The sequence below is a fragment of the Mandrillus leucophaeus genome, unplaced genomic scaffold (assembly GCF_000951045.1).
Source record: "Mandrillus leucophaeus isolate KB7577 unplaced genomic scaffold, Mleu.le_1.0 Scaffold88, whole genome shotgun sequence".
NCBI lineage: Eukaryota > Metazoa > Chordata > Mammalia > Primates > Cercopithecidae > Mandrillus > Mandrillus leucophaeus.
In genome coordinates, this window is record NW_012109585.1 from 3,500,043 (window position 1) to 3,512,681 (window position 12,639).

Genomic DNA, 12,639 nt, shown 5'->3' on the forward strand with positions numbered 1-12,639 from the left:
CAGCCTAATTTCTGTAACTTTCAAGACAAGTCTTGGCTGGGCGCGGTGGCTCACGCCTGTAATCCCAGCACTTTGGGAGGCCGAGGTGGGCAGATCACTTGAGGTCAGGAGTTCCAGATCAGTTCGGCAAACATGCCAAAATCCTATCTCCACTAAAAATACAAAAATTAGCTTGGCATGGTGGCGGGAACCTGCAATCCCAGCTACTTGGGAGGCTGAGGCAGGAAAATTGCTTGAACCCCACAAGCAGAGCTTGCAGTGAACTGAGATTGTGCCTCTGCACTCCAGCCTGGGCGACAGAGTGAGACTCTGTCTCCAAAAAAAAAAAAAAGTATTCAACTCCAACTTCATTATTAATCACGGAAATGCAAGCTGAAACAATAACAATATTATTATTACACATCTGTCCAGTTGGCAAAAGTTTAAAGGACTGACAATTCCAAATACTGAAAAGGGCATGGGATAACAGCATTCTCACCCACTGATAGTACAAGTATCATTAGTACAAACTCTTTGAAAAGCAATTTGAGATTAACTACTAAAAACAAAGCTATGTTTATTCTACAACCAAGCACTTTCACTTCTAGAAATGCACACTAGGAAAAAGTTATGTGCATATATACCAAGAGATACACACATAAAAGCTAATAGCCCAAAGGTTAAAACAAACATCCATTTTCAGTAGAATGGATAAATTATGGGATATTTATACCACAGAATACTACTCACCAACGAAAATGAACTACTGCTGTAACATGTGAATCTCAAACAATGTTGAGCAAAGACACATATGAACACATGACTCCATTCATGTAAAGATAAAAAGAAAACATAAATCTAAATTTTTTTTCCAGATGCAAACGCAGTTGTAAAACTATAAGGAAATGAAGAAAATTACTAGCACAAAAGTCAGCAGTGGTTTCACCTAGCAGGTAGAGAGTTAGGTCAGAGAAGATAAATGGAGGACTTATGGGATACTGACAATGTTTTATTTCTTAACTTTGATGGTGGGCATATGATATTTGTTTTATAATTACTTAATAAACTACATGTTTTTTTGTTGTTTTTTTTTTTCTGAGACAGTCTCACTCTGTTGCCCAGAGCTGGAGTGCAATGGTGCCATCATCTCAGCTCACTGCAACCTCCGCCTCCTGGTTCAAGCATTTCTCCCACCTCAGCCTCCCAAGTAGCTGGGATTACAGGCACGTGCCACCATGCCCAGCTGATTTTTGTATTTTTAGTAGAGATGGGGTTTTACCATGTTGGCCAGGCTGGTCTCGACCTCCTGATCTCGTGATCTGCCTGCCTCGACCTCCCCAACTGCTGGGATTACAGGCATGAGCCACCGCGCCCAATCCTAATAAACTGTATGTTTATATTTTGCTCACTTTTTCTGAATTTATATTTTGTTTTTAACTGCCCAGAATGGGCAGAGTGGCTCACACCTATAATCCCAGGACTTCTGGAGGCCTAGGTGAGAGGATCGCTTGAGTCTACAAGTTTGAGGTTAGTGAGCTATGTTCTTGCCACTTCACTCCAGCCTGGGCAACAGAGTGAGACCTTGTCTGAAAAGAAAATGACAGAGTTTCTACAGAGATGTCTGTAAAATACATTTCCGATCAATAGTATGTATTAAATAAGAATACAATGTATTAACTGTTAAAACTGACAGAATCTAGTATTTTCCAGCTGAATTACAAACATTATAACCGATTAAAATAAAACATTGCCAACAGTTCATGGTAGGAGCCAAATACAGTTAATTCTCTACAAAAATAAATTTAAAGGAAAAAAAAGAAAGGCGCAGAGAAGGGAAGCAGTCCTCAATCTGCATTACAGATGCAGCCCAATGATAACATTACCTATTCTCAATTTTCTTGCTTTTATTGCCAGGACTGGAGGATCGGGATCGCCGGCCCCGGCTTCTACTCCTTGAGCGTCTCCTGTCTCTACTTCGAGATCTTCTTCGCTCTCGGCTTCTGTCTCTCTCTCTACTTCTGGAACGTCTGAAAGGGGAACACTTTTCATTTATTCTATGACCAAATGGAGTTACTATTTCAGATCAGGATTCTGTCCCACATTGAAAGAATCTTAATTACTACCATCATTAAAGGCAGAGATCTCAATGAAGTAAAGCCAGGTCTTACAAGTGCTCAATGAAAGAAATGAGAATACTAATTTTTTTTTTTTAAGACAATGTCTCAGTTCTGTCACCCAGGCTGGAGTGCAGAGGCACAATTGCAGCTCACTGCAACCTCTGCCTTCCAGGTTCAAGTGATTCTTCTGCCTCAGTCTCCCCAGTAGCTGGGATTACAGATCTGCACCACCATGCCAGGCTAATTTTTTTTTTTTTTTTTGGAGACAGAGTTTCACTCTTGTTGCCCAGGCTGGAGTGCAATGGCACGATCTCGGCTCGCCACAACCTCTTGTCTCCTGGGTTAAAGCGATTCTCCTGCCTCAGCCTCCTGAGTAGCTGGGATTACAGGCATGTGCCACCATGTCCAGCCAATTTTGTATTTTTAGAGATGGGCTTTCTCTATGTTGGTCAGGCTGGTCTCGAACTCCCAACCTCAGGTGATCTGCCTGCCTCAGCCTCCCCAAGTGCTGGGATTACAGGCATGAGCCACCATGCCAGGCCAGAGAATACTAATTTCATAAAGATGTTTGTGAAAAAACATAATAAATCTGTAATTAACATCGATTTAAAATTGATGGTCTAAGATAGAATACCTAGTTTCAGATAGCCTAAACCTAAGTATAAGGATGGGCATAATGGGGCTACTAAAAGATCACTGATCTGAAGATGAAGAGGCAAGAATTTCTATCCTGCTACTCCCGGTAACTAATGACATGATACAGGTCAGATCTCCAACTTTCTGGGACTCAGTTTCATCATCTATAAAATATGGAGACTTCACTTGACATGTTTGAAATCCTTCTTGCTCTAAAATCTTATGATTCTACTTTCACACCAAAAAGTCAAAGACCAAATGTTAAATAACCATTTTCACTTAAGTACTTGAATTGTGTGAAATTGTCCTAGGACCACAAAATGTGAAAATGAATTAGTTAGCACTACCCACATTGTCACGTGAGAATTTTTTCCTTGAATCCTATGTAATACCAATGTACTCCAATGTCTGAAAAGGATGAAGTTAAATTCTTTCTGTGATCCACTCACAACACAACCTTGTCTTCCTTTCCTATTTTAATGAGAAACTGGGCAAGGTATGGTATCTCATACCTGTAGTCTCAACCTTTTGGGAGGCCACTAGCAACACAGTTAAGACCCCCATCTCTATGAAAAGCTGTTTTTAATTGGCTGGGTGTGGTGTGTACAGAAGATTACTTTCTATTTTTCTGTTACAAGATGGAGTCCTGATCTGTCGCCCAGGCTGGAGTACGGTGGCACCATCTCGGCTCACTGCAACCTCCGCTTCCCGGGTTCAAGCAAGTATCCTGCCTCAGTCTCCCGAGCGGCTGGGAATACAGGCATGCACCAACATGCCGGCTAATTTTTTTTTTTCTTTTTGAGACAGAATTTTGCTTTTCTTGCCCAGGTTAGAGTGCAATGAATGGCACGATCTCTGCTCACCGCAACTCCACCCCCACGGGGTTCAAGTGATTCTCCTGCCTCAGCCTCCCCAAGTAGCTGGGATTACAGGCATGCACCACCATTCCTGGCTCTTTTTTTTTTTTTTTAGTAGAGACGGGGTTTCACCACGTTGGCCAGGCTGGTCTCAAACTCCTGACCTTGTGATTCACCCACCTCAGCCTCCCAAAGGGCTGAGATTACAGATGTAAGCCACCATGCTTGGCCAACTTTGCCACTATTAAAAATACAAAAATTATCTGGGCGTCATGGAGCATGCATATAATCCCAGCTACTCAAGAGGCTGAGGCACGAGAATCACTTGAACCGGGGAGGCAGAGGTTGCAGTGAGCCAAGATCGCGCCACTGCACTCCAGACTGGGTGACAAAGTGAGACTCTGTCTCAAAATAAATAAATAAATAAATAAATAAATAAAGATTAAGGCGCTCTTTAGTTTAAATCTATGACAGCTCATTAAAATAGTTTAAGAGGCTTGGAGAGAGTCTGCTTTGTTTCCTTTTTCTGTCTGCTTTAGAGGCTGCTCTAAACACACTGTTCAGCAAATGGAAGAAGAGAAAGAGAGAGAGAGGGAGAAAGGAGGGAGGGAGAGGAAGGGAAGGAGATAGGGCGAGAGGGATGGAGGAAGGGAGGGAAGGAAGGAGGGAGAGAGGAAGGAAATTTTACAAATTTCCACAAGGGTGGCAAAAAAAAAAGGAAAGCAAAATTAACACCTTGGTCAGCTCTCCTGGAGCAGAACTGGAATAGAACCCCCTTGCATATAACTTAGTACTTTACTTTTTACTTCATTTTGTACATCCCTCGGAGGGCTTCAAGGGATATCTTTGGGTTACAGGAAATACAGCCTAAAGTCTCCAAACTAAAAATACTGTTTGATGGCTGGACGCGGTGGCTCACACATGTAATCTCAGCACTTTGGGAGGTCAAGGTGGGAGGATCACATGAGGCCAGGAGATCAAGAGCATCCTGGCCAACATGGCAAAACACCGTCTCTTCTAAAAACACAAAAATTAGCCAGTCGTGGTGGTGCACATCGGTAATCACAGCTACTTGGGAGGCTTAGGCATGAGAATCACTGGAACCCGGGAAGTAGAGGTTGCAGTGAGCTGAGATCATACCACTGCACTCCAGTCTGGGCAACAGAGTGAGGCTCTGTCTCAAAAAAGATGTAAAAAATAATAAAATAAAACACTGTTTGATAGAGTCTTTGTAGGCACAGCCCTCTGGGTCTAATCAAGCAAGTTGGGGATAAAGAAAAGGGCTTTGAAAACACACTTTTGAAGAAGCCTGCTATAGCTAAGACGGCCCAATTTATCACTAGTCCTTCGGAAATTAATTAATGTCTTACCTCAGACGCTTCCTGTCCCTTGACCGAGATCTTCTTTTATCCCTGCTACGAGACCTCTCTCTCCTCCTATCTCTATCTCTGCTTCTAGATCGCCTGTCATCTCCACGTTTACTTCTTTTGTCTGAGGGTGAGCGACTTCTAGACCGACTTCCAGAGCGACCCCGTGATGCCGATCGTTTTCGATAGTGGCTAGAACAGTAAGTCAAAGATTTAGGTCAGCAAACACCGTTAGCTTCTATTATATTTCATTACATTTTTTCTAAAAATAATTTCAGCAGACAAATTTAACACTCACAGAACTTTTTATGAATTTTTCTAAAATTATGAGGGAAAAAAATGAACCCTTCTGCTTCAGCACAGGCACACGTAGAGATGGAAAATCTGTCTTGAAAGAGAGGCAAGGACAGTGAACAAAACAAACCAAGCTCCTGCCTTTGAGCTCCAGGCAGCTTACATTCTGGTAAAGGAAAAGACGGCAGACAAGTGAAGAAACAAACACTGTATAAAATAGGTTTATATACAATATAAATATGACATTTGTTACAGAGGCTTGGAGGAAATAAAGGAGCCATGTACATACACAGGGAATTTTCCATGCAAAAGGAACAAATGCAAAGTCCCTAAAGAGGAAGCTTGACTGGTGCGTTCAAGGAACAGCAAGGATGCCAGTTGCGGCTAGTGTTAAAAGAGTAACAGACTGTGCCATAAGATGAGGTCAGAAAAACAGCAGGCAAGCCAAACCTGGAAGGCCTTACTGGCCATTATAGAAGGACTCTGTCTCTTACACCAAGATGAAAATCTACTGGAAGACTTTAAGCAGAGGAGTGACACAACCTTGTTAATGTTTCTGTTTTTATTTTTATTTTTTTATTTTTTTGAGACGGAGTCTCGCTCTGTCGTCCAGTCTGGAGTGCAGTGGCCGGATCTCAGCTCACTGCAAGCTCCACCTACCGGGTTCACGCCATTCTCCTGCCTCAGCCTCCCGAGTAGCTGGGACTACAGGCGCCCGCCACCTTGCCCGGCTAGCTTTTTGTATTTTTTAGTAGAGACGGGGTTTCACCGTGTTAGCCAGGATGGTCTCGATCTCCTGACCTCGTGATCCGCCCGTCTCGGCCTCCCAAAGTGCTGGGATTACAGGCGTGAGCCACCGCACCCGGCCTTATTTTTATTTTTAGAAACAGGCCTCACTCTGTTAACCAGGATGGAGTGAAGTGGTATGATTACAGCTCACTGCAACTTCAACCCTCCAGGGCTCAAGCAATCCTCCCACTTCAGCCTCCCAAGAAGGTGGAACTACAGGCAGGCGTCACCACACTCAGTTAATTATTTTTATTTTTTATTTTATTTTTTATTTTTAAATAAAAAACTCTGATGCCCAGGCTGGAATGCAATAGCACTATCTCAGTTCACTGCAACCTCTGCCTCCCGGGTTCAAACGATCCTCCTGCCTCAGCCTCCCAAGCCGCTGGGATTACAGGCCTACACCACCACACCGGCCAATTTTGTATTTTTAGTAGAGGAGGCAGTTTCACCACGTTGGTCAGGCTGGTCTGGAACTCCTGACTTCAAGTGATCCCCCCACCTCAGCCTCCCAAAGTGCTGGGATTACAGGCCATGAGCCACCACATGCAGCCTTTTTATTTTTATTTTATTTATTTCTTTTCATTTTTATTTTATTTATTTCATTCCAGCCTGGGTGACAGACAACGTCTCACTCTGTCACCCAGGCTGGAATGCAGCGGCTCGATTGCCACTCACTATAACTTCGACCTCCTGGGCCCTAGCAATCCTTCCACCTCAACCTCCAGAGTAGCTGAGACTAAAGGCACACACCACCACACCCACTTTTTTTTTTTTTTTTTGTAGAGACGGTGTCTCACCATGTTGCTCAGGATTGTCTTAATCTCCCGGCCTCAAGCATCCTCCCACCTCAGCCTCCCAAGTAGCTGGCACCAAAAGCATAAAAGTGTGTGCCACTATGCCCATCTTTTTTTTTTTTTGTAGAGATGGAGTCTTGCTGTGCTGCTCAGGATGGTCTTGAACTCCTGGGCTCAAGCAATCCTCCCACTTAATGTAATCCCAAAATGCTGGGATTACAGGCATGAGCCACTGCACCTGGCCTAATGTTTTTAAAGTCTTTTTCTGGCTGCTGAGAGAAGAACAAACCGAACAAAGGGAGGCAAGGACAAAAGGAGAATAGGTAGGATTAGCAAACACCAGCACTACAGCAATCATCCAGGCACGAAATAGTGGTGGCATAGATCAAAATGGAAGGTGGAAAGATTTTGAGAAGTATCAAAATCTGGATATCTTGAAGCTAGCACTGATGGGATTTAATGATGAATTAAATGTCAAGTGTGACAGCAAGAAAGAAATCACTCAGTTGCCATTTACTAAGATGGGAAGGCTGAGGGAGAAATAGATCCAGGGAGAAGGTGGATCAGAATATTAGGTATCCAAGTGGAGATACATAGTATGTAGTTGAAATATTAGCCTGGAGTTCAAGGAAGAGGTTTCTCTAGAAATATAAACTGGACAGCCATCAGTGTACAAAGGCTATTTATTTAAAGCTATATAAATAAGATCACTAGGAGATGAGTGCACCTAATTATCTTTCAAGCACCTCAAGTTCAACTTGTAGAAACCCAAATTTGTTACGCTTCCCTCCCCAAACCATTAATCATACCAACTTCTGGTCACTAGGCTCAAAACATTAGTTGTAAATATTTTTCTCTTGCTCTCATTCGATACAATAAATAAAACACCAAATGGCTGAGCACAGCGGCTCATGCCTGTAATCCCAGCACTTTGGGAGGCCGAGGTGGGCAGAGAGCTTGAGCTCAGGAGTTGAGACCAGCCTGGGCAACATGGTGAAACCCTGTCTCTACAAAAAAATACAAAAATTAGCAGAGTGTGGTGACACACGCTTGTAGTTCCAGCTACTCAGGAGGCTGAGGTAGGAGGATCTCTTGAACCTAGGAAACATAGGTTGCAGTGAGCCAAGATTGTTTCAATGCACTCCAGCCTGGGCGACAGAGCAAGTCCCTATCTCAAAAACAAAAAAAAAACACCAAGTAATACCAATTTCACCTCTGTAATTCCCTTCACATTATATCACCTCCACAGAGTTCCAACTATCACTATTCTATATCAGACTTATCTACCTAGGAGATTCTTAAAGACTGTGGTCTTTCTGTTTCTATTCCCTTTTCCATTAAATCTTACTCACTGCTGCTAAGGAGAATTCTGATTCTGTTACACCCTTTTTACTCAAAATCTTCAAAGGTTCACAAACAAATTGCTAACTTCAAAATCTACAATCCACCCACCTTCTGGACCCAAGTCCTATTCAGGACCCACCTCCTACTTCTCAAAAAAGATAAAAACCCTTCATGAAACCTACATATGTAGAAAAATTGGGCTTTTTAGCTATTTCTCTAACACCCTGAGCCTTCCCACCTCTGGGCCTTTCATGATTCCCTGAACAAACCTAGAGCACACGCCATGCACAGCAGAGAGGTAAAGGAGAAGGCTGAAGGGCTAGAATGCATCTTCTTTTGAAGGGCCTTGAAGGCTGTCATAGAGTTTAAATTTCATCTTGGAAGCAGTAGGAACCAATGGAGACTAAGTCAGGGGCATGACATGTTCTTCTCTCTACTTCAGAAGTGGCACTCTGGCTGTAGTGTGAGGGATCTAACAATTAGGAGAGCAACAAAGGAAGACAATCAATTCAGAGAATAATCAATTTAAAACAGGTGTAGTAGTCTGGACAATAAACAATTAGGGCCTCAATTAAGTCAGGGACAGCCAGAATGGGGAAAGGATGTAGAAACTAACAGGCTGTGGGTAGTGAGAGAGAAAAAATGAGTCAAATAAATATCACTTCCAGATTTCTGGGCTGGGCAGCCTTCAAGAGATTTAAAACACCGTTACAGGAATTTTCTGTAGTTAAAGATATATTCTTTATCTTCATCCAGGTGATGATTACACGGTTTACACACTTGCTAAATTTCATCAAGTTTTACCCTTACGTTTTGTCCATTTCCCTGACTGTTAATTTTACCTCAACAAAGAACTGTTAGCATTAAAAACAAAAGCCTTCATTGTTCCCAGACATAAAATATCTCTCTGTCATTGCTAAATACATAGCAAATAGTCATTTTTAACATAAAATTCTCAAGGTTCCTAACAATCTATCAACAATCTAAAGTTGTGATGAGATCTCATAGTTCTAATAAGAGCTCAGTCCATAACTTCAAAGGACAGAAAAGCAGGTAACAAAGAAATACGAAATCTATTTGCGAAGTAAATGCCCACGCAACAAGTATTTATCGTAGCCCAGTAAAAGCCTAGTCGTGTACAGTGCTGTCGATGTGGTAAAAATGTCTGCCCACAAGCTACTTTCATGTAACTTGGGAAAAGACCATAAGCGCACAAAGAACTAAAATACAGAATGATGGGAGTCGAGGAAACGTTGGAAATGCGAAGTAATAAGCAATCCAACTGGGATTACTTCTAACTGAAGTAATCAGAGCAGGCTCCCTTGAAGTGGCGGGATATGGTGCCCAATCACTAACGTCCTGGAGGGTTGTTCCCGCTCCAGGGGTTCGAACCTTCTGATAGTAGTCCAGGAGAAGCCGTCGCTGGCCCAAGCACAACCATTCCCTCAGCCGAGGTCCCCCAGCCCTTCCAATGCCCGCGGGGCAGCGTTGGCCGCACGTGGGGCAGCGCCAGGCCTGGCCGGGCGGCCACCTCAACTCCCGCCTCTTCTCACGACCCCAAGAAGCCGTTCGCCCGCTAGCCCGCTCGGTGCTCTGCCTCACCGTGACTCCCGACCCATGCTGCCGACCGCGGGAATGCTGGTGCCCTTGAGTACCACCCGCAGGCGAACAGGACAAACAAGGAGACTGCGCTGCCCTCAGCGCCCGGCAAAGATCCGCGCTAAGCACTAGCGACAGCTACACCGGCGGCGGCCATCCCAGCGCGGCCAACGAAAACAGGACGTGCTGGCGCCGGCAGCCGGAGGAAGAGAAAAGCCGACCGGAAGCTGCCGCTCTTCGACAGCGCCCCCGCTCGACTGGAGGGCGCACAGCGCCGGCCTCCTCGAAAGATGATGGCTTGGCCCCGACTTCCCCGCCCCAGCGCCCGGCTGATTAGCGCGATGGAGCGTAGCGACTCAGCCTTGCCGGCCCGGGAGGATGTTTCGCGCCAGAGCCAAAGAGGCGTCTTGGGCAGGCTGATGTCTGCCTTAATTTGCGCTACATAATGCGGCAACTTTCTCCATACACGCTCTTTATTCATGTGTACATTCTCTCATTTATGTGTTGTCATATGCCAGGCTTCTGCTAGATCCTGGGTAGCTCAGTCTAGCGGGGGAAATAGAGATGACTAAGCCAGCGCAGTGGCTCACGCCTGAAATCCCAGCACTTTGGGAGGCTGAGGCGGGAGGATAGCTTGAGCCCAGGAATTCAAGACCTGGGCAACGTAGCCCCCGTCTCTGCAAAGAAAATAATAATAATGATAGACTTGACTAAAAACACAAGCTGATGTAATATGGCAAGGAGAGTCCACCATTGGAGAGGGATTCAGAAAAAACGTTTCCTGGGGAAGTGAACTTTGAGGTGAGATTTGAAGACCGAGTAGGTGTTAACCTAGCAGAGAACAAAGAGCTAAAAATACTTTGGTGAAAGATTAGTTCTCAACATTCTCTCTCTGGGAAGCTTAAAATAAAATAAAAAACACAAAAAAGGGCCACGCATGGTGGCTCATGCCTATAGTCCCAGCTCCTTGGGAGGCCGAGGCAGGAGGATGGCTTGAGCCCAGGAGTTCAAGACCAACCTGTGCAACTTAGTGAGACCCTCTACAGAAAATAAGCAAAATAATTAGCCAGGTGTGCTGGCACGCCTGTGGTTCTAGCTACTTGGGAGGCTGAGGTGGGAGGATCATTTGAGCTGGGGAGGCTGAGGCAAGATTACTGGAGCCCAGGAGTTTGAGGCTGCAGTGAGCTATGATCACTCCAACCTGGATAGCAGAGAGAAATCTCATCTCTAAAATATTAATAAATAAAATAGAAGCCTGGGTTCCACCCCTATGTTCTGATTTAATTGGCCTGGAGTGCTTCTTGTGCATTAGGAATTTTTAAGCTTCCCAGGTAATTCTGAAGTACAGTCAAGATTGAGAACATTATTCAAGAGTTTGGGCACCAAAAACTGTATATGTATTGTGAATGACTAGTCTCATGGAACACATACAGAAATGTTGAGTTGTTTTTGCGGGAAGCTATAATGGAGTTGGAGAAAGGCTCACGTTTTTACTTTACTTGCCTCTGTACTATTTTACTTTCTTACACCTAAAGATGATGGAAACGTTCTGTTATCTTGATTTTGGTGGTCATTGAATAGATTTGCACATTTTTAAAAAATTCACTGAACTGTACCCTTTAACTGTACATGACTTATTGTATGTAAATTTTACCTCAACATAGTTGATTTAAAAAAAAAAAGCAAACCAACGAGTGACACTCCAAGATGAGTTTATGCTCCCCCTGCCCCCCCTCCACCATGGCTTGCTGCCCACCTGTGGTAGCTGTGAGAAACATTGAAGAGGGATAGAGACGGAGGATCTGGCAGTCCATGCCAAAGGTAAGAAGGCCTGAGCTAATTAATGAGTGACAGGATGGACACCAAGGAGGGTTAGGAATCCCCCTGTAAATCGTTTGGATGTGGGCTGCAGGTAGGGAATGTGAATTTCAGCCTAAAAGACATAGGAAACCACCAGTGGCTTAAACAGTGGAGACTGAGAAATGACCAGATTCTGGGTGTATTCTGGAAGCAGCTCTCAAAGCGCCAATAGATAAACTGGATGTGAGCTATGAGGGAAAGGAAGGAATAAAAGATGACTGCCAGGTTTTCAAAAGAGCTATTGTGGACTGTGGTGAATTTGTGGAGATGAGAAAGGTATGAGAGCAACAGATTTGGTGGAGGAAATAGAAAATCATTGATTTTGTTTCAGTCATGTGATATTTGAGGTGCCTACTAGACGTCCAGGAAATAACAGCTACAAATAGAGGTGGGAGAGATATGGGTCCTCAACATTTTATAGAATATATATAATACACAGTATTTGAAGCCATGGAACTGCATGAGGCCATGCAGAAGTGAATGGAAATAAGTCCTTAATTTCTGAAATTAACACAATTTGAATATTGTTTAGAATCACAGGATTAGGGCCGGGCACAGTGGCTCATGACTGTTATCCTAGCACTTTGTGAGGCTGAGGTGGGTGGATCACATGAAGGCAGGAGTTCAAGACCAGCCTGGCCAACATGGTGAAATCCTGTCTCTACTAAAAATACAAAAATTAGCTGAGTGTGGTGGTGCGTGCTAATCCCAGCTACTTGGGAGGCTGAGGCACGAGAATCACTTGAACCCGGGAGACAGAGGTTGCATTGAGCCAAGATCGCACCATTGCACTCCAGCCTGTGCAACAGAGTGAGACTCGGTCTCAAAAAATAATAATAAAAAGAATCACGGGATTAATGTTACAGATTTTTAAAATCACAAACTCAAACTTCTTGATTTTAAGTAACAAAACTGAGACTCAGGAAACATATTTAGTCCTAGATCACTAACCTAGAACTAGAGTCCAGAGATCTGACACTTAGGCCAGAGCTCTCTTCAA

General features: G+C 43.9%; 1 protein-coding gene across 2 annotated transcripts in view; it reads right to left on the minus strand.

Moving 5' to 3' along the window:
- DDX46 (DEAD (Asp-Glu-Ala-Asp) box polypeptide 46) overlaps positions 1-10,012 on the minus strand; it is a 74,795-nt gene extending 64,783 nt beyond the window's left edge. For both annotated transcript variants that reach the window (XM_011969206.1, XM_011969205.1), the window contains exons 1-3: positions 9,783-10,012; positions 4,960-5,148; positions 1,863-2,006 (exon numbers count right to left, since the gene is read on the minus strand). In XM_011969206.1, coding sequence (XP_011824596.1) covers positions 1,863-2,006; positions 4,960-5,148; positions 9,783-9,799 — 350 coding nt within the window. In that variant the 5' untranslated portion in view covers positions 9,800-10,012. The remainder of the gene's footprint in view (positions 1-1,862; positions 2,007-4,959; positions 5,149-9,782) is intronic.
- Between the last annotated feature and the right edge of the window lie 2,627 nt (positions 10,013-12,639).